This window comes from Microchirus variegatus, assembly GCF_963457635.1.
Source record: "Microchirus variegatus genome assembly, chromosome: 20".
NCBI lineage: Eukaryota > Metazoa > Chordata > Actinopteri > Pleuronectiformes > Soleidae > Microchirus > Microchirus variegatus.
Genome location: NC_139821.1, coordinates 14667307 through 14693007, shown reverse-complemented (window position 1 = coordinate 14693007; position 25701 = coordinate 14667307). Strand labels below are relative to the sequence as shown.

General features: G+C 39.7%; 1 protein-coding gene across 1 annotated transcript in view; it reads left to right on the top strand.

Moving 5' to 3' along the window:
- The window catches only part of ano2b (anoctamin 2b), a gene marked incomplete at both ends in the record, with an annotated part of 86764 nt that extends 61627 nt beyond the window's left edge, over positions 1–25137 (top strand). Inside the window, 9 exons of the mRNA XM_083907038.1 lie at positions 1385–1496; positions 1711–1768; positions 1878–1978; positions 6214–6356; positions 13918–14070; positions 14643–14695; positions 16569–16741; positions 24146–24251; positions 24751–25137. Of these exons, the coding sequence (XP_083763164.1) occupies positions 1385–1496; positions 1711–1768; positions 1878–1978; positions 6214–6356; positions 13918–14070; positions 14643–14695; positions 16569–16741; positions 24146–24251; positions 24751–25137 (1286 nt within the window). The remainder of the gene's footprint in view (positions 1–1384; positions 1497–1710; positions 1769–1877; positions 1979–6213; positions 6357–13917; positions 14071–14642; positions 14696–16568; positions 16742–24145; positions 24252–24750) is intronic.
- Positions 25138–25701: the final 564 nt, after the last annotated feature.

The following is a 25701-nucleotide window of genomic DNA, read 5'->3' as shown; positions in this document are numbered from 1 at the left end:
AGCGGTTGGGCTGTTTGAAACCTGCCAGTATTTAACCTACTTCCAACTCACTGGTCATGTTTTAACTCAATTCAAAAATTGGACTGACAGTGTCACTTTCTTTTGGGAACAGCACAAAAACCTTGAACATGCATTTATACATCCGTACCCTGAGGGAACAAGATGTTATGGCTCTGAAAGCAAAAATGTAATCGGACCCTACAAAGGTGGACTCATTTGCCTCTCTCTCTCTGGCGGGGAGAGTGCAACCAATTAATGAACGTATTGCCTAAATATCTGTAAAATGCATCCCATTCTTCTTGCCCAGATCAAAACTATTCACTCATCATCTCCATATGTATGTGAGCACCCTAGAAACTGTAGAGCCTCCTTGCAGTGGAGTAGACCATTAGGGTGGACGAGGTTTACCCAATCACCTATGCTATTATTACTGGGCTACTGATATGGTTCCCTTCCCCCACAGGGTGGTTGGTGCCAATTTGAGACATCGCCTCATGTATTCTTCTTCATCCCAAGCCTTATAGCATGTGGCACAATGAGCCCCAATGTCACTGCCACCTTAAAGATACAGCATGACCACAGACAAGACGGCAGTCTAAGTGGTCCACTCATCCAAGTGGTCCAAAAAGGCCTGTGATGTGCAGGACTTGTATGTACTGTAAATGGGTCGTTTGCTAGACCATCAACTACGTGCCAATTTTGTGTTAACCCATTCGATTTTTTTAAAGGTATTTCCAATTACAGGACACTGCAAAGACCCATTTTCCAAAATTGCCTCAAATCTCGCCCGCTAGTGGTACAGACCATAATACTCCCCGCTGATGCTTTAACAAAAGGCCATGTTTCGTAACTGCATGACCTTGTTTTGCCATCAAATGAATCAATTGTTGAGAGAAAGTTAGGGCAAAATGAAGAATTACAGACAACCTTCTCTGATCAATTTTGGAGAAAAGCTGTGAGAAGAAGCTGTGAAATCCTCCTCCTCTTGCACTCAGTTTAGCCTAATTCAGTTTAAGTTGCTATACAAAGGCTCACTATAGCAGAGCCGAGCTCTCCAAAATCTACCCAGATACAGTAGAAGATAAATGGTATAGATGCTCTTTCTCTCCATATGATTTAACTAGTTCGTTTTTTTGGGAAGCATTCTTCAACATGATGTCTGAACTACCTTGAGGGGAGTACTTGTTATAAAAACACAACCATGCATTTGTATAATACAGTGACAGCCAAAGCTAACATACTGTATATACTGTACAATTGTAAACGTCATGCATCATTTACCTTGCTCCGTTTGCCCCCCTCTCTTCCGTTTGCTGTCTTATAAAACAATGACGCGTCGACTCTGTGGTACAGTTTCACTAAGTTTTTTGTTTTTTTCCCCCAGAAATCCCCAAAACGGACACCACCTTTGAGGAGCGTCTCATCTTGAAAGCCTTCTTACTGAAGTTTATGAACGCATATGCGCCCATATTTTATGTGGCTTTCTTCAAAGGACGGTAAGTCTTGTTTCAACTGTCAATTTTTTTTCAAATTGCTTGAGGTGAATTTTCAGAAAACACAAGGTAAGCTCTTAGATGTCTGACAAAAGTCAAATTCTAAAATGTTGTCACTCACTAGAAAGACTCCTGACCTGTTGATAACAAAAAAAACAACAACTGAGTGACTCCATGTCAAACCTCTGAGTCTGTGTAATACATTTTGTTTCCACAGGTTCGCAGGTCGACCTGGGAATTACGTGTATGTCTTTAACAACTATCGGATGGAAGAGGTTTGTTCTCCGCCTTTTAATCTGAGACTGTTCACATTTCAGCGAATGAAAATAAACATCAGATGATGAAGAATAAGAGAATGAAACGAAGTGCTTCTGTCTGATTCAGTGTGCTCCAGGAGGCTGCCTCATCGAACTGTGCATTCAGCTCAGCATCATCATGCTGGGGAAACAGCTCATCCAGAACAACATCTTTGAAATTGGCATCCCGTAAGTACAACAGTGTCATCAATGGCCAGAAAAAACACCGTCAAATTGAAAGCATGCAAGTCTGTATTTAACCCATATTCAAATGTTCATTTGGCAAAGTATCATCGCTTCTCTCATCCCCCTTTGTATTATGACACAATCCAAAAATAAATCTCTCTAAAGACCTGACAGCACAATATAAATCACTCACCGGAATAACTGTGAGTTAGGTAGTGCCTTTCTCTTCAGTCTTTGTTGATTGAAACTTTAGAGATGAGTCTTGTTTGAACATAAACTGAAGAGTTTATGAGGCTGAGTCGCAGTGAAAGAGCATGTTACTTTAAATTAAGGACACTTACTTTTTACTAAACCTGACAAAAGGCTGCACTTACTTACTTACATTCCATCTGCCCTTCTTCTTCTTCTTCTAATAACATTCCTCCCATGTCTGTACAATAGTATTCCATCTTGTGAAAAAGCTCAGCTTGTACATGCAAATCCAGAAGGTTAGAGGTCAGCCCTGTTTATAACAACTGTCTCACAGCTGAGGAGCCTTTTGGCTTCGGGCTTCACTGTTACTGTTGCTGTAAGCACAGCTTGACCTCCAGACCTGCTGGGTGAGTCTCATCATACATGGTGTGGTGGTTTCTCCAGGATGTCCTGAGGCATTGGCGAGCCACGGCACATACCTTCACACCAGACACATACCATCTTCTCATCTGCTTCACATTCATCCACCTATAAGCTTTCGCACCTGGGACGCAACCTGGAAACCGAAATGTCTTCATAGTGTCAGCCAGTGCTGGGGTTTATAGGCAATCTCAAGAGTCACTGAGAGAAGACAGAGACATGAGACATTTTCACGGGTTTACAAATGTGTGCGTGAACCTAAAGGCTTCTGTCTAAAGAGATAATGGATACAAACAAGCAACAGGACATGATTTACACATTTAGTTTCATAGGTCTCTTTTGTGATAGTGTCTTGAACCATCTAAGCCTCTGGTCATTACACTCTAACCTCTTTTTTAGACCATTCTCTGTGAACCTTAGAGATGGTTGTCAGCAGTTTCTGAAATACTCAGACCAGACCCTCTGGCATCAACAACCACGCCAGGTTCAAAGTCACTGAAATGACCTTTTCTGCCTCATTCTGATGCTCAGTTTGAACTTCAGCACGTCGTCTTGACCATGTCTACTTGCCTAAATGCAAATTCAGTTGCTACCGTGCGATTGGTAGATTGTTTCCTATAATACATTTATACTTTTCACAAGTTTGCACATGCACTGTAATTAGTTTTGTATGTCTTTTATGAACATTTTTTGACTGCTGCTGAAAGAGGTGATGGTAGCTCAGTGGTAGAACAAGTCGCCTTTCAACTCGAAGGTTGTGGGTTTGATTCCTGGCTCCACTAGTCTACATGCCGATGTGTTCTTAGGCAAGACACTTATCCCCATGTTGCTTCTGATGGCTGTGCCGACAGTGTGTGACTGGGTATGAAAGATACATTCTTAGTAATAAGGGTTCTTCTACAAGGGCTGAGTTTCCACCTGGAACCATTTGCTTCTTAAAAACCCTTTCTTCGGGAAAGGGTTTTTCAAGGGTTCTTGGTACCACTAATGGTTTCAGTAAGAACCATTTTGATCCAGAGAACCCTTTAAAACCAATTTACACCACCAAGGTTTCCAGGTGGAACCTTTATAAAAAGGTTCTACGTGGAGCCAAAAAGGGTTCTCCACTGAGGACAAGCCGAAGAACCTTATATGGTTCTACTTAGCACTTTTATTTCTAAGAGTGTATATGATGAGATAAAAATATAATAATATTATATAATTATTATTATACGTGTAATATTCACATACATGTGAAGCATATATTTAAAAAACAAGAAAGCGCTTTATAAATACAATTTTTTTTACAATTTGTGGGCAAATAAAGTTAATTGATTTTCTCTGGACTGAAACGCAGGCTCCCATCCTACACAGAACACAACCGAAAAAAAATGGTGAAGTGGTGAACTCAACCTCCACATCCTCCCACAGAGGATTCATGAGTATTGAGACTTCACATTAGTGTCATCAAGAGCAAAAGCAGTGACCGCTGCACTAGAGTGATGGCCTGTTGAATTATAAATGAAGGGTGTGTTTGTGCTGTGTCTGGAGAAAACTTGTGTAGAGTGAAACAGTCTAGATGACTCATGTTTGACATGTGGGTCACACTGGATCCACTGGGCCCAGGATAAACAGTATAGTGCAGACACAACATTAAGCGATTTTGGTGTCAATGTGGCAACATAAGGCAAAAGAAACTGTATGGTATAACAAAGAGGTTGTCGTAGACGGGAACAGGTCATGTGTGCTGCCGCTACATGATTGAATTAGCAACAGCGCTAGCAGCTCGTATAAAGTAGACGAGAGATTGTTTTATCGCTGCAATTAGCATGAAAAATCCTCCTCCCAGTCAAATCCCAACACAAAAACATGACTTTTTAAAAATCAGTGTATCTCGCGTATCCTGTGGTCATGTCATTGTCCACTGCGGAAAAAAATAAGTCATACATCTGCTAAGCGATCAGGAGATACGTCTTGCCGCTGCAGAATTCGCCCCAAGATACGAAGTTATCTTTGCTATCAAAGTACACTGATGCGGTACAATCCACGGCTACAGTGCAAACAGGGACACATCTCGTGGTGCCGGGTTGGACAAATGTGAAGAAACAAGTGCAACAGTGTCACTCGGGTTCCAAAACAAAACATGGCAGTAGGCAGGTGGAGATGCAAGTTTCTAAAATAAGTCCATTTTATTTTATTGAGAAGGTCCAACAGAATGTGACTTTGAGGATTCTTAGTACCTCATTCTTGTACAGTAAATGAATATACATCTTTCCAACACCAGAGAAGGAAAAAAACAATGAAAGAAAAGAAGATGATAGTGGAAGTAAAGCAACAATATGAATGCAAACTGCCATTAAACACATTTTTTTGCAAATGATCTGCATATTTGATTTGACAGAGAGTTTTACTCAATTTAGTGTGCCCAATTAGCAATTATTATTTTTTTTTCCTTTTTCAGGGTTACCCTCGCTGTTGACCTGGCTGCGACTCAAATTGGCAACCCTCTGGTTACAAGCCAAATTCCCTTTCTGCCCCACTACACTCTTAGAAATAAAAGTGCTAAGTAGAACCATATAAGTCCTTATATTGTCCTCAAAGGATAACCCTTTTTGTCTCTAGAACCTTTTTAATATAGGTTTCACCTGGAACCCTTTTGGAGGGTTCCACCAAGACCCCTTTTAAAACCCTTTATTCAGGAAAGGGGTTTTAAAGGGTTCTCTGGATCAAAAGGGTTCTTACTGGAACCATTAGTGTTACCAAGAACCCTTGAAAAAGCAAGGGTTCAGAAGCAAATGGTTCCAGGTAGCCCTTGTAGAAGGACCCCTTTGGAACCCTTATTTCTAAGAGTGTACAAACTAACAAACAAATACAAAAAAATCAGATCTCCACCTGGCTATAAGCTGCATGAAGCTCTTTCACATGTATTAAAATATTTCTAAATATATAGCCATTTAAAGGTTTTGGAGTTGCTGTGTGACACCACGTGGCAGTAAAACAATGGTAATTGCCTCTGACCTACATCAGTAACATCTAGCCTCTTTAGTCTCGTGTACTGATCTGACATATCTACATCTACAGCTAGTGTGTTGTGTGCTGTGTGTGTTGAGCAATAAGCTGCTTTTATTAGCACACACGTTCACATGCACAAACATGGTGCATAATCAATGGTACAGTCATACATGCATTATTTACAATGAAGTCACACAATGTAGCCTGGACTTTAGGACACAAATTATTCAGTTTTACTGATTTCTTTGTTATTTGGAGCAAAGAAAGCACAACATAGTCACATTGAAGAAGCTGAAAAATCAAACCTTGAGGATCAGTTAAGTAACCATTAAAAGATCATTCTTATTATATATTTTATTTAAATTAAAGGAAACATCTCTCTTTCACTGGTTTGGATAGGAAGGGATATAAAGGTTTTGTTTTATAATCATTAACTAAATATGTCATAATCATCATCATTTGGAAATGTCCCACTCCGTTAAGCTGTGTTTCCGTGACTTAAAAGAAAGACGGCTTATTGGAGTGGGACATTTTTCTGTTATGAGATAATCTTGTGTGGTTGTTCACACGGTGCAGCTTTTTTCCCTTTTAAACTCTTTCTAATCTCGCCCATCTCTCTCCATCTGTTCTGACAGGAAGCTGAAGAAGTTGGTGCGTGCGATGAAGGCTAAAGGATCAGCAGAGGCAGAGAGGGAGGAGGAGAGGCCTCCGCAGCAGTGGAACCTGGACTATGCTCTGGCTGCCTTTGAAGGCCTGACACCTGAATACATGGAGATGAGTGAGTCTGCACACACACACACACACACACACACACACACACACACACACACACACACACACACACACACACACACACACACACACACACACACACACACACACACACACACACACACACACACACACACACACACACACCGACACACACACAGAAGAAACATAGCCTCGGGGACAAAGAGCAGCCATTTAGGCACCGACATACTTTTAAAACTAGTATACCTGAGGTATTATATAATCTGTATCTTCAAGGACCATTATGATGTTTTCAGATAAACTCCCACACCTGGATTGAAGAGGTATATGCTCAGTCCCATGATGACTCTCTTTAAAAGTAACATCTAAACCAACTTACCACCTACTATTAATGTAGTTATTATCAATTTAATTAGATTGATACATCCATCCACATGCAGAGGTTTGTACATTTAAAGATGAATTATGTAATAAATCTAAAGCAACTGGCCATAAAATCCTCCTAATATGTCACAGAGACTCAGGAATAATGTTCATATAATAAACTGAACTCACCAACAACAACAGTACGGCCAAAATATTTGCATAAAAAATTTTTTTTTGCAGACTGCAAATCATGTTTATGTTTTGAAATCATGTTTTGGCATGTGGCGCCACCTACTGCCATCTACCAATCATTGCAGTCAGTAGAGTCTCATCTGCCGAGCAACCACGGGTTGCCAGTTACGTCAGAAAACGAAACCTAAAAGACCTCGGTATTTTGAATTTGAGTGTAGTAACCGTTTTTGGCCACATTCTTACATATGTAGATCAAAATGAACAAAATGAAACATCAAATAAGTGACATTATTACTATGAGACTGTCATACTTTGTCTAAAATGTGTGAGAGAAGCCACACGTTAACCAAGATACTTGGGCTTGCTCTCTGTGATTACATCTGTCATTGCTTAGCAACCAAAAAGTGGGAGCTGCAGAGGCGACTGTGACGTTACTGCAGCCTCTCTGAATTATTTAATGTATTTAGCTAAGAATGTAATCTCGGTCCTTTGGTGGGCACCAAATCAACCGGTCCGGTCTCGGACCGCTTTGTCCGCCCTACTTTGGTACGGTTCCTCTGGTGTGAAAGCAACAAAATGGGACGAAACGGTCTAGTTTAATGCATTATGGGTATGAGATAACCCCGGATTTCCACCGGGCGTGTCTGCGCCGTTCTCTGCCACTTCAATGCCCACCGAACGCATAACTCCGCACAGCCTTGCGAGCCAGCCTTATTCACACAAGAAGCCGCGGCGTGCCCGGTGGAAATGCTCACATTGACTAGAGTGGCAGCGATCAGCTCCGGTGACCGTGACGCTTACCCGGTGGAAATAGGGGGTTAGTCCGGTTTCCGCTGCTGATGGTCTTCACGGTCTTTTTTGGTTCGTTTAGAACTATGCATATGTGAAAGCAAACCGTAACCACGTGGGTTTGCTACATTGTAAAAAATTTCTGACTGGTGTAGACCAAAACAATCGAACTATAGGTGTGAAAGCACCCTTAGAGTGGACAAAGACCAGTTCAAGTGGATGTGCTCTGAAAAGCAGGTTTGGTTTTGCCTCATGCACTCCTTTCTTGTACTTGATGTGAAATACAATGTGTATTTCACATCAAGATCTTCATGGTCATATAAAACCTTTGTAATGATAAATACCATGATTTAGGGCAAACCATGAGACAACAAGAAGTGTAGAACTGATAGTTACTTGTTACAATGACATCATTTCTTATGACATGAAAGTTTTTTAAGGTTTAAAGTCTGCTTTACTGACTGATTGTTGCAGGATGTTTACATCAGGGATGGATGAATCTGAAGTAAGAGAGGCTCTGTTTGCTCTGAGGTTGACAGCAGCTACAGGAACTTCTCATCTCTCCACTGGAGATGCACAGGTTCTTCACCAACACTGGTGTGAACTGATTGTTGTGATCAATCACTGAACAATGTTTATGCTTTAAACTTGCAAGATATTAATCAGTAATAGCTCTTAGTTTCATTCCAATGGAATTAGATTTGTGTCAATATCAACAACACTTTTCATGAAGCAAACACCACCTTTTAAGAAGCAAACAACACTTTATGAATTCAGCAACCAAAAGCGAACCACACAATCTAAATACACAAATTGCAGACAAAATATCGATTTAATCATTCAAAATGATTTTATTTATTTTTTGTTTGAAAATGCTTTTTGTTTGCAATGATCAGAATTTCGCTTGTTCTGACTCTTTTGCGTTTGCCCTGAGATTTTGTTTGCGATTCTGTCGATGGGTGGGTCTGTCCGTCTTGAACTTGTTCCCCCAAGGGTATTATTATACGGTACTATTCAATATAAGAATTGTAAATGTAATAAGTGTAATACTTAAAATAATCATATGTTTCTAACGTTTGTCAGATTATCTTTGGGATATTATGAACAATTTCCAGATGGACATTGACTCCAAGCCTGTGTCTACATCCGGTCCATTGAGCTGTCGCTCCAAAACTCAGTAGCCAATTAGCAGGTAGCTTCCTTAGGCCCGCCCATGGTCAGAACTCCAAACAAAGAGCCAGGGAGGGCGAAGAACAATTTTGCAGAAATTCCGATCATTGCAAACAAAAACTGTTTTTTCAAATACAATACAATCATTTTGAAAGACTAAATTGATATTTTATTTGCAATTTGTGTATCGTTTGCTTCTTAGGAAGTGTTTGTGCTTGATAATATTGACACAAATCGAATTCTTTACAATGCAGTGTGTGTGTGAGTGTGTAAGGGCAAGGCCCATTTTCATCTGAGGCTGAAAAAAAGTTATCTATTATAATAAAAGCTCCCGTCATCGCCACAGCAATTTTAGATCATTCAAGGTCATTTTGTCCTGAGCCCATGCTACTTCCTGTTTTGAGTTTGAGTTTTAATCCTCATTGACATGTTTCTTCTTTCATATAGCAGGGCTGTGAAGGCACAATGCTTTTTTTTTCAGTTCAGACTCAGAACAGGCAGCTAGTGTGATGTTTTTTGACCATGTGTCAGATTCTGCGTTTAAATTTAAACCCTCTGTGCACCGCCTCGATGGCCATGGCACAAGTTAAATACTGTGTGAGATAAACCCTGTGAATCATTAGGAAATAATATACAGCGGCTCGTTAAATTTCATCCTTCCAAGAATTAGATGAGTCCGAGTTCAAGATGGTAAACAAAGAACGACTTCAACAGCGTGAAAAAATTTAATTGTCAACACAGAAGAATATGTGTCGAAGATGTGTCAAGTCAGGATTATTGATAGCTTTCATATGTTTGTCGATAGGCATTAAGTCTGCTTAATGTAATCGCTGAGGCCGTTTGTAGGTCAACAGGTTTGAAGAAAAACAGTTGTGTGCTTTTAAAAGTTGACTGATTCACTGCCTGTGACAGGGAGGTGTCACGTGTGCTAGTACACACACACACACACACACACACACACACACACACACACACACACACACACACACACACACACACACACACACACACACACACACACACACACACACACACACACACACACTCACACACTCCCTCTAGTGCAAGTGCTGTCCCGATTCTCAGAAAAATTAAGTTGAGGGGCAAGTTTAGGGTCTGTCAGCAAGGGCTACCCAGAATGCATTGCGTGTTTTTACATAACAAAGATGGCGCCGAGAGCAGCGAAACGAGTACGCTACAAATTAAGTTTTTTCCTTTGTTAATAGAGTTATAAAAATGATGAAAACCATTGTATTATCTTAGTTTAGGCCCATATTATTGATTACTGACGTCATTGTTGCATAATATTTATTTTTATTTTACAATCTTTTGTCAATAGACAGTGCGGACAAGCGATCGTTTGCTATGGCTTACTTTTCAATAAGCCCTGGTGTGAGGTAACTGTCAGCTGAATGTGTCCGTGGTTGTGGTATTTGTATGAGTATCATCTTATAACTAACTGACAATCTAATAACTTGACTGACAAACGGATCCTGATAAATAATCGTGACGTAAATGTGTTCTTCTTCTTCTTTTTTGGAGTTGACAGACTGGACGCACCTTTCGCGTTATTCTGCCTCCTACAGTCTGAAGACGTATCTGCATTTGAGGGGTGTCCCATTTCTAAGTGACAAAATAACCCTCAACACTTGGTTTTGAGGCCAGTTAAGATTAAGGGTGGAGCTTGAGGGTTAAGACTGAAGGTTAAAATAGGAATTGGAATTGGCCCAAAATCAAGCTACACAGCGAGATACTGTATCCTCAGGCATTTCCCAGTGTGAGGAGGATTGTGAAGCCTTAACTTGCCTTATCGTGCTCTCAGGTCAAAGCCATAAATTGAGATTTTGGTGAAATTATAAGCAGCAAATAAAATGATTGAAATGATTTCCAAAAATTATTCCCTGTGTACTAGCGTGGGAAATATTCTCATAAATGCAGGGTCCAACATCAGGATCAGCAACTCAAGAATATGGACCAGACTGATAGAATCAGTTAGAACACTGTTTTTGTCATTTTGACTTCTGATCTTACCGCGGTCTGATAATCGTATAGAAGATGAGGAATGCCAGAAATGTCTGAGCTCTATATTCAAACGCACACATAGATTTGAGTGTGTAACTGGGTAATCCTGGAATTGTCTTACAACTGCGTTGTGTATGTATCTGCGAGTTAAGGTGTGTGTGTCTGGGCCATCCCCAAACTCGTCAGCCTCTTCTCAGGTAGATAGCAAGGTCATTCTAAGCTAGCCCTCTGGCGCTCACTGCTCTTCTGTCGTATTCTCTTCCTCACCACTCTTTGTCTGTGAGTGGCATCCAAAGGTGAAGCCGTCAGTCTCCAGCTCGTTGGAAATCCCCGTTCCCACACTGCTGAAGTTCCACCGCCATGTGTCAGCCACAGTTTAGGAATGTCTCTCTCATATGGGTTTCCTCATTTGGATGTTGTTGTAAACTGATCTTTATTGATCCATCTTCTAATGCCAGCCTGGCTTCAAAACACTTGCACTTTTATTTTAAAGATACTTGTTTTCATTTCTCTCCTGCCATGCTGTGCAATAAATTCCCATCAACTTTAGTTTTTTTTTAGTCATACAAGATGTGACCGTGTGTAATCTAATCAGACTTCATAACTTACACAAACACACTGTTCAAAAACGTGAACATAGGTCCACATAAAACGAGCCAGTTTAACTGGTGCGATGAAGCGCTTCACCTTAAAAGGCATGATCTGAAAGCTGGACAGACACTGTGACTCGAACCAGAAAAATGACTTTCATGAATGTCAGTCTGTTTATTCTGATTCCTTTCCCACACGTCAGTCTTTCTCTTCCTGTGTCACATGACAAAAATGTTCTGATACATCATACGTAACTATTTAATTTAGTCAGACCTCTCTTAATTTCACATTGATAAGCATTGGAGTCTTGTTGCACTTAAATGCTTTTTAAAGCTTGCACTGTTTTTAAAGCCATAGCACATAATTATTTAATAATTATATCCTGGTCGTCTTCAATAAATAAGGAAAAACTGATAAATTCCAAAGACTTTAGCCCTCACATTACTGTCATAAACAAAACCTTCTTCTGACATGATAAATCTAAAGCAACTGGCCGTAAAATCGTCCTAATATGTCACAGAGACTCAGGAATAATGTTCATATAACAAACTGAACTCGCCAACAACAACAGCACAGCTAAAATATTCACGTTAAAAAAATCTTTTGCAGACTGTAAATCATGTTTTGGCATGTGGCGCCACCTACCGTCGTCTACCAATCATTGCAGTCAGTAGAGTCTCAGCTGCCGAGCAACCACGGGTTGCCAGTTAGGTCTGAGCTACAATGGCAGAGAAAATGAAACATAAAAGACCTCGGTATTTTGAATTTGAGTGTAGTAACCATTTTTGGCCACATTCTTATGGTGCCTTTAATAACACTGGTCAACACCAAATTTATTGTTTAAGTTTTTTTTTATAGCTGATTTAGGATAATTTTGATGTGCTGAATCCAAAAATCACATTGGTTTTACTCAATCAGGTCAACTTTGTGATCAAAGCTACATATTTGTTTTTAACGTTTTTGTTTACATGTACGGGTATTTTCATGTCACCTCCTAAAACCTTTTTTGGATGAAACATTTTTAATGAAAATCAACTGATATTGTCACAAAATGTAATTCATTTAGTCTGAAGATCGGATTTTTCAAAATCAAATTAGCATAAAAACCTGAACTCATTGAGAAAAATGGATGTCATTTTTGTTTTCAGCAGTGCAAAATGGTCCTAATTCATTTGAAAAGACATGGACAACTTTTTTTTTGTAACCCAGTGTCATCAAAGTGTTTATTTTCTTCCTTTGTCCATTTGTTTTGAGGGCAGAGCTTGGATGAGAAGAAGGTTGAAATGTTTGGTGGGATGTGTCAGTTGTGTTACTTTTTCTCAGTGGATGTAAAGAAGATTTTAATAAAAACAATCACAATTAAGTGTTTCAGGGACAAATCATGGTCTCAAACTTTAATACATGTATGTCTCCTCTTCCAAATGGAAGCACAATATCAGTAATATTATCTAAGCGCACCCAACTGGGCACAGTAACTAAGTCTAATAAACACTATCATTGCCTCTGGCGGCCTCTGTTGGTCATATTGGCAAGTGCAAGTGTGGCAGCACACACAGTGCCACTAAAAACAATACTTGTGATAATCTAGTTTAGTTTATTAGTGTATTTAGTGTAATAGACATAGAGAAAATGTGGATTTAAAAATGATACGCTGCACTGAGGTCTGGAACCATCCATGAACCACTGTAATGTAAACTTTGAAGCTCACAAGCATCTGGCTTTGTTTACTGCAAACTACAGTGGACTGTCATCAGATTGTCTTTTTAGAACAGTAATTCATAATAAAGGCCTTTAGTTGCAGTTGATTAATATGTCAGTGTGTATATATAAGGGGTCTCCTTAAAGATAACAACCGGTGCACAGTTTTGATTTATGTTCATTGATGGGTTTCTACCAAATTGCCAAAATTAGTAGGGAACAGTGTTGCCAAATAATAATCATATTGTATGATTATTTCACCCCCTGCACGATGTACGATCAATCATTTCAAAAATGTATGATAAATTGACCGTTTCATCATATCACGAGAGCAACTAACCAATCACAGGTCTCTAGATAAAGTTAGTAAAAATCAGTATTTTAGAGTATTTAGCAGTATTTAGATCTTTTGGATTTTATTTTGAAGGGTTAGATCATATGTGGTTGCTTTGTGATGTATAGACTGTTTACCTTCTATTCAAATGACGCCCGTAGCATAGTTTTGCTATTAAATGTAGTATCCTGGCACCTGCTAGTTGTTTCAGTGTGTATGATAGTTTTTGTCAAAGTAGGATAATTTTAAAGTCACAGTATGATATTTCTGTATTTTCCATCTATAGCAATATAAAAAGTTTGACTTGAAATATATGTGGTTCCATCAATCTTACATTTGTTATACTATTTTCTGATATTGATTGATTTAACACGTACTGATGCTGTTTAATAATGTATTTTCTCTGTCTGTCTGTCTTCTGCAGTCATCCAGTTTGGTTTCGTCTCTCTGTTCGTGGCATCGTTCCCACTCGCTCCGCTCTTCGCTCTGCTCAACAACGTCATCGAGATCCGGCTAGACGCTAAGAAGTTTGTAACAGAGCTGCGTAGGCCAGTGGCCATACGAGCTAAAGACATCGGTAAGCTGCTCTGACATTTAAAAACAGCAGGAAATGACCATATGCAACACAACCAGAATACATACGACACGAAACCAGATCAGTTACACAAGAATCTGTCAAAATAAGTATTGACTCTCCCCCATAAATCTTCTTTACTATTTTAGACATCATGGGACACTAACACTCTACACTGAAACTAGACTGATTACATTTTTTCAGGGTTAGCCCTTCCCTCGGGCCGCGAGATTTATAAACTGACGCCGTTCAACAGTTCAAGATATTCATGTTGTTGCTGTCGGCTATAATGAAATAGTTCTTTTTACAGCTTGACTGCTATGCATTTTGAGGTTATCTATAGGCTTTTGAGTTGTTCAAAAATCATCCTGCGAGTCAGCTGAAGAACGTTGTGTTCCCGCAAAAACATTGAAGTTGCAGACCTTAAATAACATTTCTGGCTGCACTATTGTTATCAGTGAAACATTTCATGACCTAATATAATACATGTTTTATGGCACCTTAAGTGGTTTAAGACCAGCAGGTCTCACAACATGGACACACTTCTGTACTCATGCTCGTTCTTCTTTTTATAGGGATATGGTACAACATCCTGAGTGGAATGGGAAAGTTCTCAGTCATTATAAATGTAAGTATTAATTCAGTGTCTTGCATTTAAATAAGTGATGAAGGCAGATGTGTCCACAATAAATACATGAGAACTGTACATATGTTGTCTGTTTCGAAGAGCCTAATCCTAAGTAATTCTATACTTGAATAAAGTAAAAGTATTAATATTTTGTTTACATTTCTGAGGTGTGATTTGGTATTTAGCTGACTGTCCAGTGCTTTACAATTTTTAACTTGAAATGTTGTTCTAATATTGTATTGATAGACTATACTTATACTGAGATCACAATATTGTAAGCTCACTAACATCAAAGAAAACGATAGAAAGGGTTGGCAAATAATATTTGCAAAACAGAGCTTTGCCATTGATTTCAAACTTCTTTATGCATTTTAGTGTGAAATTCAGTTCTCATTGGGTCTATGTGTGTATATGAGTGATGTACTGTAAATTGTAAATACACATTTAACCTCTTTTACTGCGTTTCCGCTGAATTGAATGGTTCTGTTTAGTACTCATTTCCATTGGGAATAGTATCAAAATAACTTCCCCCAGTCGTTTTTTCATTTTTCGGTACCCTTCCCTTGGGGTACCAGAGTGATGTACGGTATGGGTGGATCTACACCCACAACAGTCAGCTGATTAGGCTACAGAAAAGTATCACTCCCTTGCGACCGGTGTTTCTTCAACTCCCGTAGTCTATTCTCATACAAAGCTTGTGCACAGAGCAGAAGAAAAAAGAGCTGCTAGAAGACCTCTGTCGTCTGTTATGTCCACCTACCAAGTAAAGGCACTGTTTTCAGTTGAAACACAAGCAAGCCCAAGGGCTTTACTGTTCCAAACCGTACCTTACTGTACCAAACCGAACTGTACCATGATAGAAACAAGCCTTTTGACATGATTGAAACATTGAATAAATGACCTACTGACACATCGTGATGGGATCGGCAGTTCATTTGAGTATACTGAATCACTTGAATCAGTTCATTAAAATGATTCGTTCAAAAGATTCGTTCACCGAATCGTTCAGTGCTAAGCTACGTGACTCACCTCCTCCCTGAGTGCAGTACGTACGAACGAGATTCATGTCCTCAGTGACAGTACACCAGCTCCCTGTGTGTCTGTTCTTTCGCGAGATTCACGTCCACATCGACAGTTCACCAGCTCTCTCTGTGTGTCAGTTCGTTTGCGAATCATGACTGAGTCAGTAACTGACGGCACGAATGAATCACAGCAGCCGGCAGGCTGACACAGTTCTTACTAGTCAACCCCCCCCGCTCGGCGCACGTTGGCTGGCGTCGTTTTCCGAAGATTCACGAGTGAGTGACGGCGTCGGCGAACGACTTCACGAGTGATTCACAGAACGCGGCAGTTCCACTCCCGGCCGCCACGATCGCTGCTGAGCTCAACTGAACTAAGAAAGGAACGAATCAGTTCATGAATTGATCCCAGTCATTTCTTTCATTCAAATGATTCGTACTTTCGAACGAATCACTCCTGACCGACACAACACTACTGACAGACTGATCTGTGGAGGTCAAGGTGTGTGTTTATATGTCGGAGTTTAGGAAAGTTCTGCTGGGATTTGTCCTTGGCCAGCTAACTAAATAATATTCTGCTTACGTTTAATACTTAACAGATTTGTGGACGATTTGGAAGAACAATCAGCAGTTTTTATTCATTCTAGAGCTTTGGTGCACTGGACTATTCTCTTCTAGCCAATGGAAAACTTGAGACAGACTAGATCATGAATCCATCAATTCTAAAGAATTATTGGTGCTTTTTAGCATATGAAAAAAGAGAGACTGAGTGTTAAACAAGTGTTAAATAACTAAATACTGACAAAACATTTCTCTGCTTCTCATTGTCCCTGTGTCTCTCATCGTCTCTGGAGGCCTTCGTCATCTCCTTCACATCAGACTTCATCCCTCGGCTCGTCTACCAGTACATGTACAGTCAGACCGGCACCATGCACGGCTTCATTGACCACACGCTCTCCTACTTCAATGTGTCCAGTTTCAAATCCGGCACGTCACCACAGAACTCTGGAGACATCACCGTCTGCCGGTAAAGACACACATTCACACACACATGCAGTATTTTGAGGCAGCAATTAAACATGTATTCAAGCCCATGAACCTTTAGGTTTTACTCAGCTCTTTCAAGGACAGTATCTAGTGTCTACAGAAACTGCTAAAGCCTTTTACTTAGAAAACAACATAATTAATCATGTAATAAAGCAATTCAAAAGTCAACATTTGATATGTATAATAATGTAAGATGAGATTTATTTACATATGTTGACATGGTTACATGGATGTTTTTTTAACGTGTTTTTTTTGTTCTATGGGACGGATTGGATATTTTGGGTGGCTCACCTTGTTTTTTTGTGTGAGGACGAGTTAAGGAAGACCTTTTCAGAAGAATGTAATCCCAGGATTACAATAACATATAATCTGTATAAAGCAACATATACAGTTTGTTTGTGCAGTATGACTCGTACTTTAAGCTATACTTACCTTTCTTGCATGTCTCACAGCACTTAGTAAAAATTTAAACATGAACACCTCCACCTCCCTCAAAATCCCACCCTCCAGGGCGGAACAGCGATTCATTAGCAGCCTGGACTCAGTGTGCTCCGATTCTCCGCTGTGCTCTGACTGTAGGCTGGGACTGCGGAGGTTACTGTGCTTTGAGAGGGTTAGGGTTAACACCACAAAAAGTCGGCAGATTTAGTGACAAAGTCACCACGTTGGTAACACTGCTCTGTCAGAGATGCACAACTCGCAAGCTGTGACAGTGATCGACGAGGCGCGCGACAGATGACAGACAGGTAGCTCGGCCAATTATTTTATTCTGTTCGAATATTTTAACTGGTCATACTTTTATCATAATATTATGAGAATTAAATAATGGTGAGTTTCAAAACCTGGTGGGTTTATCTTACATTTTAGAGTGCCATACATGCTTATTAGGAGCAATTTAAGATTACAAAAGAAAAGTGTAAAGATGCAAGAATGGTAAGTATAGCTTTAAAAAAATAGAAAGCTTAATATTTTCATGACTTATCAAAAGTAAAACTAGTTTCCAAAACTTATATTCCAGACCACACAGGCTTGGTTGAGATTGGGTGGAACTTGTGATTCTTCTCTGGTTTTCTCTAATCCTTTTAAGTTACCAATTTTGTTTTCTCTACCAGCAAATGTGCTAAAAATCAAACACAATATTAACGTTACACTTCAGGTATCCAAGACGTTTTTGATTCGAAATGCATAAGGTTCAAACACAGTGACCAGTATTGTCCTTTTGAATCCAAAGGCAATGGCAGCGGAAATGAATGTATCATTTCCGATGTCAAAAAGCCAATGAATCTCTGCTGGTCCGTAAATCAAAGACAGTGCACTATTGTATCTTGTGTGAATTTTCACTCATGGCAGTGGCAAGCGTCTCTTTCATAACAACAATCAATATAAAGCACTGTAGAAGAAAAGGTCATGGATGCCAATGCCCACAGATAGCTGCGGCTGACCTGCTCTTACATAAGGGAGTAAAGAATGACAAAGCAAGAATCAAGCCTTTGTGTCCGTATAGTGTGGTATGTCATGTTGGAGACACGTCACGTTACTCTACGCCCTCAATTTTATAGGCATGAAATTGGCTGGTAGATGTTCTAAGAAGGGAGCATGTGTGTGCGGGTTGAGTATTGTGTACATATCGTGCGTTAGCTGCTGATGTTGTGGCGAACGCCTCTGGGCTAAAATGAGTCAACAGAGAAAGTGATTCAAAGTATGTCAGATGTTCCAGACATCACTTATCTTTCTTTTGCTTGTTCTTTTTTGACCCAGTTAATTTTGAAACTCTGGCATGAACTTACACATGCAGAGTAGGATGTGGGTTGAGGTTCAAGAGTGGATGAATGGACGGATGATGGTGTCATACAGGGGGGATGGAGAGATTAGAGATCAGCAGATAAAGATGTAAAGATCTTGAGAAGGAAAGGGAAAACTTTCATGACAAATGAGAAGAGGTTAGGGACAGGGCAGTGTGGAGGAACATGAATATGAGTGGAGGAAGGTAGGGCAGAGGGAGTTGGATGGGTGGATGATAAAAGGACAGGTGGTGTGATTGAGGCCAAGTGCTAAGTGTTTTAAATGTTTAATCACATTTAAAAACAGCAGTGTGAGGACCGTGAAGACAGCTTCTGCTTCAGTGGGCAGAGCGTTTCTGTACGTCTCTCCATGTGCTGAGTCCTTTACACCTAACACATGTCTGTTATACAGGAATAACTGTCTCTATTGACCAGTTTCAATCAAATATTCAACCAAGTCATGTAATAAGCCAAGTTTCCTAACATGTCAAGGATAGTGAATTATAGGAGAAGCTGTATTCCCTATTATAATATAAAGGCAAGAGTGTAGGTTCATGTATGGACGACCAGTCTTCAAACTAAACTTATGGCCTTGTATTTAAGTTTTTAGCTTCTGAATAAACAGAAATAATTGTCACCAATTGAGTAATTGTAAAAAGAATCAACCAATTAGTCGACTACCAATATAATCGTTTGTTTTGGCCCAACTGTACAGATCACGACTGACAGACAAACATCTATCTGGTGTCAACGTCGATCATGATGGCGCCATTTATTTTCAATAAATGTAACAGAATTAATTGTTCCCATAAAGTCCAGGTGTTGACAGCAGCTTCATCAGCTACAGATTATACCAGAGAGAAGTTGAGGAGATGTTCTATATTAAGATACAGGGAAAGCAGACCAGATATTTCAATTCATATTTCTGCTTCTTTGCATTGGAAGAATGTTGTTGGCGATACACTTAGTGTCTTAGTAGTTACAGAATATTATATATATAATTGATTGTGCTCTTCTCCTGCTCTGTCTTTATTTCAGATGTGATTACATAATTAAGGATGATTGAATATAGCTCACATTTCTGTTTCTTACAGGTCACAGTTATTGCTGTTTTTTTTCTTTGTTAAAGGTCCCATATTATTATATGCAAAATCAACTTTTTAATCATTTAAATACTTATATTTGGGACTCTGGAGGTCCTATCAGTTGACAAAGTGTGAAAAAAGATGACTCACTCATGTTTTTGTGGTCCTCCTCACTCTAAGTACAGGAGATAAAACATGCGATGTTGACTTCCGCACTCATTGGGACGTCACAATGCGCTTAAATTCCTGGAATTGTTGTCTCGCGGAGCTCTGCTTTGTCCACAAAACACGCGAGAGTGCTGGCAAGGGCAATGGTATCCGAAAACCGGAAGTCCGCGAAAAGTTCTATTCTTGGCTCCACAGTGCAGCACAGAGTCCTACACAAACTTCCAGCCTCAGAGGATTTATCCGTCCAGTGGATACATGTTATATATGACGGCAATGTGCCTGCTCGAGTCTGCAAATTATCACTTTTCCGAATGCTAACTGCTGTTAGCTCCCAGTAGCCTCTGTGGCTGAGCTGTCATTTCCTGTCGCTTAAAGGTGAAGTAAGTAGTTTATAGTGCCATCTAGAGGAGAGGCTGAAATTTACAACAAAGAACTGCTCCTCTGCTCACTCCCTCCCTTCCCTGAGCGCTACGGTATTCTCAGCCGGTCAAATGTCGTCCTCGTCGTCTTTCTCTTAAGTTTCGTTTTACTTTTTATTTATTTATTATTATTTTTTTTAAAGAGATACTACTAAACAGAGCATTCTGAACAGGGCTGTTTTGGCAGGGTGATTGAACTGCTGTGGTGCTTCATTCTTATGTCACAGACATGTTCATTAGGACACCAGAGAACTAGGTTAACTTAGAGAAATAGGGTATAATATGACTCCTTTAAAACATATATCATAGATTTACATCTATACAATAGCATCTTGTGCTATTGTATATATCTTCCCTCCCACATTATTACTGTAAACCTCCAGTGCTAATAACAAAAATGTGATCACTAGTTAAAAAAATAAATGGTAAAGAGAGGCAATGGCACAATGGGCATCATTCATTTATAATTAGTTGTTCTGTACTATTGAAGAGAAGAGAAATAGGGAGAAATAGGGTATAATATGAGTGCTTTAACATTTTAAAATGTAAAAAAATTGCTGTTGTTAATTATAATATTATTATAATATAATTGAGCAGTCTTATGAAAGAATATTGAGTTAAATGCAGTTGCTGCCAGCATTTCATCCAGACATGGAGTACCGAGAAAATGCCCACGCTCACTCAGACATACACAGGCTTTTTGATAATTACATTTCATGTTAAATTCCTTCAGTTTGAGTGAAAGTAACAGGCCGGAAAGGTCTTATTTAACAGTTTGGTCCATGTTCAAGGTGGATCTATATCACAATAGTGGAAATGGCTGGTGAGCGAAAGATGAATATATCAAAGGGGAAAGCGAGGGAGAGTTGACTCTCACAGGCAGCATTCCTTCATGACTGTATAAGGAGAAGGAATCAGAGACCATAAGACACTGCTAAAACACTTCTCACCCTCCCTCTCTATTTTTTCTATACTGCTAGTCAAGTGCTTTAGTGAGACACCTCAATCAGGCCTTTTCATCTATCTTAGCTTCAGAGGATTTTTTTTTTTTACGTGTGTGTGTGAATGTTGGTTCTCTCAATGTGAAACTTCCTAAGTTGATATTTTAAAGCTGACGTATGTTCCCCTTAACAGACGGTTTCCAATGTGATCGGAGTTTCCTTCATTCTTGTTCTGTGGAGCTGTTTGGATTAATCAGCATTGTGCGGAGTCATTACACACAACAGTTACAAATCACATTGAATTATTGTGTAAATGAATGTTTTATTATATATAATGAATATTTAGTGCTGTTCATGCTATTATTCACACAGAGTAACACATACCATAAATACCTCATAGCATTGTTGAGTTTCTTATCCAGGTTGTTAACATTGGAATCAGGATTATAGACACAAAGCTCACATCATTCAGTATCCTTTGATAGAAATAGCGTTGTCATGACATTACTATGAAGTCAAACATTTATGTTCTTTTTTTTGTAGGAAGGCAATAACAATTGGATCCAGTAGGATTAGCCTCAGACATGATCTGAGGCCACTTTAATCAACCAATAATTATTTAGCATATGGTCTACGGTGACATCATGGACACGTTCTCATTAAAAAATGTAATTAGTTAGCATTGTTTTATTGGGGTTTATACAGCGTGGACGTCGGCTGGTTTTCATTCCACTTGCCCAGTGTCAGTCCAAATATCCGACTGAGTGCATCTGTCTGTAGCTTTGACTCGACATAATACAGACCTCCATCAGTAAATCTCTATCTCGTTTTCGTCGTCTTTGTATTAAGTGATTTCGGAGGATGGATTTTTTGGTGTGATTAACAGCATCGTTACATAAAGCCAAGAGGGTGTGCACAGCCAGTTTAATCTGGGTCACCTGCTGTCCCTTTACTCCACACTGGAGTGTATCTGTAGAGCGTTCATGGATGGCTTCTTAAGTATTCTGTAGCTGATGGTGTGGATGAACTGTTTGTTTAATTGGAAGTCTTATGAGAATTTCAACCATCACAACATATATACATTAATTCACCTCAATAGACTTTAAAAACGTCTTTTTAATCTTTCTACTTTGAGCTTGAAGTGATTTTTTTGTGAGAGCGTCACATGTTGACAACAGGCGAGGGATGGCACCTGGGTCAAGCCTGTGGGAGGCACACTTAATGTGATTACTTTGATTGGTCGTCAAATGAATTACATTATGTTCTTTCAATTAAATTATAAGATGATTTCATATTACTTGTGTACAACAGTGTTTCCACTGTACGCTCACATGGGCTCACTTGGACAGTTTTGGAAAAATCAGGGAGGAAAAGATCACAGAGGCTGTGACCCCTCCTCTTGTTTCTTCACCTGCACTGATGTTACAGTTTGTTATAGCATGTCACAGATAAAGTCATTTGTCTTACAAAAATAAAAGAATCTGTGATCTCATGCCATATGTGAGTAGTAGGTTACATAATTATCGTGATGACTGTAATGATTATGTTGTTATAGCGACTGTCAGTGGGTGAAAAAATAACCTGTTCTCTGACTCTACACCACAAAATTATTTATTTAAGTGGACATTCTTAATTTCCACTCTTTCTGTATAATCATACTGTAATTATCTCCTGTGACTGCGGTGTTAGCTGTTGCTCGACAGTTATAGTCCCGCATTAAGATAGCAGTGTAATAAAGGTATTTACATGAAGCTTTCAGTAATTCAATTACTATGATTTAAATGTTTGACCCTCAGGTCCAGGTCCACAAAGAAAAATCATAATTTATTGTCATGTGTTATGTTTTAGGTTATATAAATGACTGACTGCATCCGAGTGGTTCCATTATAAATAAACCCTAAAGCGGAACAGACACTATTTATGTTGTGCAGGAGTGATTGCATCCACATGGAAACAGCTTGGCTTTGTCCCAGCAAGTGCTGAACGGTACATAGACGAGTTGTAGGGCATATGTGTATGTTGTTCAAACCAGATGTTTGCTAATCCTCTTTTTTAATAATTCTTCCTTATATTAAATGTTTTGCTCTTTTATGAGCGCTGTCCGACGGGCCACCAAGTCCGTCCATCTATCCACCTCCTATCACAGCGTTCTCAGCATTGGCTGAAATGCTTGTTTAGAACCTTTAGGGCTTCTTAAATAAGGTAAGGACGCAGATACACACTAAAAAACAGCGTTTATTGGAACATCTGGTCTAGGTCCGCTTTAAGACAAGTCCAGGACTTAAAATGACCAAAGCCCATTCAAGACGAAGACCAGAGCCCACTGGGCTCAGTTGTCTGGTCCTGAGACCAAGACAACACCAAGACTTTAAGGGGCTCAGACCAAGTCAAGCCAAAATCAGAGTGTGCTTAGACCAATACTGGGGACCAAGTCAAGACCAAGACCAGTATTCTATATATGCATGCAGTTTTTCATATAATTGGGTGTCAATTGAGCTAAAATCTCTGCTGTCACATCCTGAGCTCTCTCACCCAAGTAATGGAGCAGTACCACAGTGTGTTGTGTTTGCCATGTCTTTTTCTTTATATATAATCAAAATTAATTAATTGAGGTTTAAGAAAATAGACTTAATAACAGGTAGTTGGTGACAACTCCACTCCCAGATTAACACATCATGTTGCCTCCATGAATCTAAGGCAGGAAGGTGTAGCAGATGTTGGTGACAAACAAATCCAACTACATTTGACTTATGTCGTTGGTTGCATTTGAATCACAATAATGATTCAAAGAAATCAGTTGTAATCTCAACTCTAGCCATTGGTGACTTCCTGGGATTGTTTGGTGGTCCTCTTCGGAATGAATGTTTACACTTACGCTCATGATTCCAAACTGTGTATATTTATTTCCCGCTAAGCATGAAGCAATAACACAATACAATACAAATTTGACTTGCGTCTTTTTAAGCATCCATGCTGTGTTTTCATTCTAGGTACAAAGACTACAGGGAACCCCCTTGGTCTCCAGATGCTTACCACTTCTCCAAACAGTACTGGTGTGTCCTGGCTGCAAGATTGGCTTTCGTCATATTGTTCCAAGTATGTGCTGATTGTTTTCTTGTTTCTCGGCCAACAGTATGAACGTAAGAAGTAAATCATAAGCAAATTACACAAAGGTCAGCATATAACATGGTAAAAAGCATTGATTTGCATCATAAAAGACATGAGTAATTGTGAGTGCATGCATTTGTGGGCCAGTTACTAATGCTTTACTCCAATCACAGTCAGACATTACCAGATGCCACAGTCAATTACTAACCAGCTCATTTTGAGAAAAGCTCTCACAACCCTCATTTATCAATGACTTTGTGTCCATCAAATGTCCAACTCTTCTTTCATTATTCAGTCTCGTTGGCCTTTTAAAGTTTGTTCAGGTTGGTCTTGTGTAGTTCCACAATTTTAGAGTATCTCCAAAATAGGTATAGCATAAAGTAAGTTTCAGCTCTATCAGTGTTAGGCCTCAGAAGTTCATACATTATTTTTCATCACTTTCATCTCTTCATCCATTCATCTCTCCCCTTTCCTCTTCCCCCTCCAGAATCTTGTGATGTTCCTCAGCCTCGTGGTTGCCTGGGTCATTCCTGACGTCCCCAAAACCATCATGGAGCAGCTCAAACGGGAGAAGAAGCTCCTCGTTGACCTGTTTTTAAGGGAAGAGAAGGAAAAATTCCAGCTCATCCGGCGGCTCTTCAACAAGGACCCTAACCTGCAGCCAGGCAGCCATGCGGTCCACACAGGGCAGGACTTTCCCAATGTAGGTCGCTACAGTACTTTACCCACAGGCCCCACGCAGGCCTCGGCTGGAGATGCAGGAGGCGGTGGGCCGAGGGCGAGGTGTAGGGCGGCAAGTTTCAGCCAGTTCACCAGGAAGATTCCTCCGTCGCCTAAGAATGAACACGAGAATTTAAGACACACAGCGGTGTGACTTAATAGGCTGGAGGTACTTCACCTGAGCCTCAGGACTGTGTTTTTGGGTTTTTTGGTCCAAATACATCTTTGGCTGTGTCTCTTTGATGTCCTTGTGTGTGTGTGTGTGTGTGTGTGTGTGACACAGCAGTGCTGTGACTTGAACACATCACAGCCTAGTTTTGAACATTTGGTTAACTTTTGCTTATCAGTCTCAGTTTAGTTGAATGTGCTACGTCCACGCTGGTTGAATGGGTGCGTACGTCGTTGCTATTCCCACCTACAGATGTTCACGTAAAAGTGTTGACATTTTTACGTTTTTGTAAAAATAATTAAGTGAGGAACACTAGCTTCATAGCGTAGACAAGCAATAATTTTCGAAATTAGGCTGATTGAGCGAGTATTACAGGAACCCTGGACGAGACTGAAGACAGATCTATGACCTAATGGACATATTCAGCAATGGACACTTAGTCAACATACATGTGACTATACAGTGTGTGTTACTTTTCTTTATGTTATATTGTAATATTGTGAACCTCATTTGTAGCATCTCCAACATTCCACATGTTCTGTACTGAAA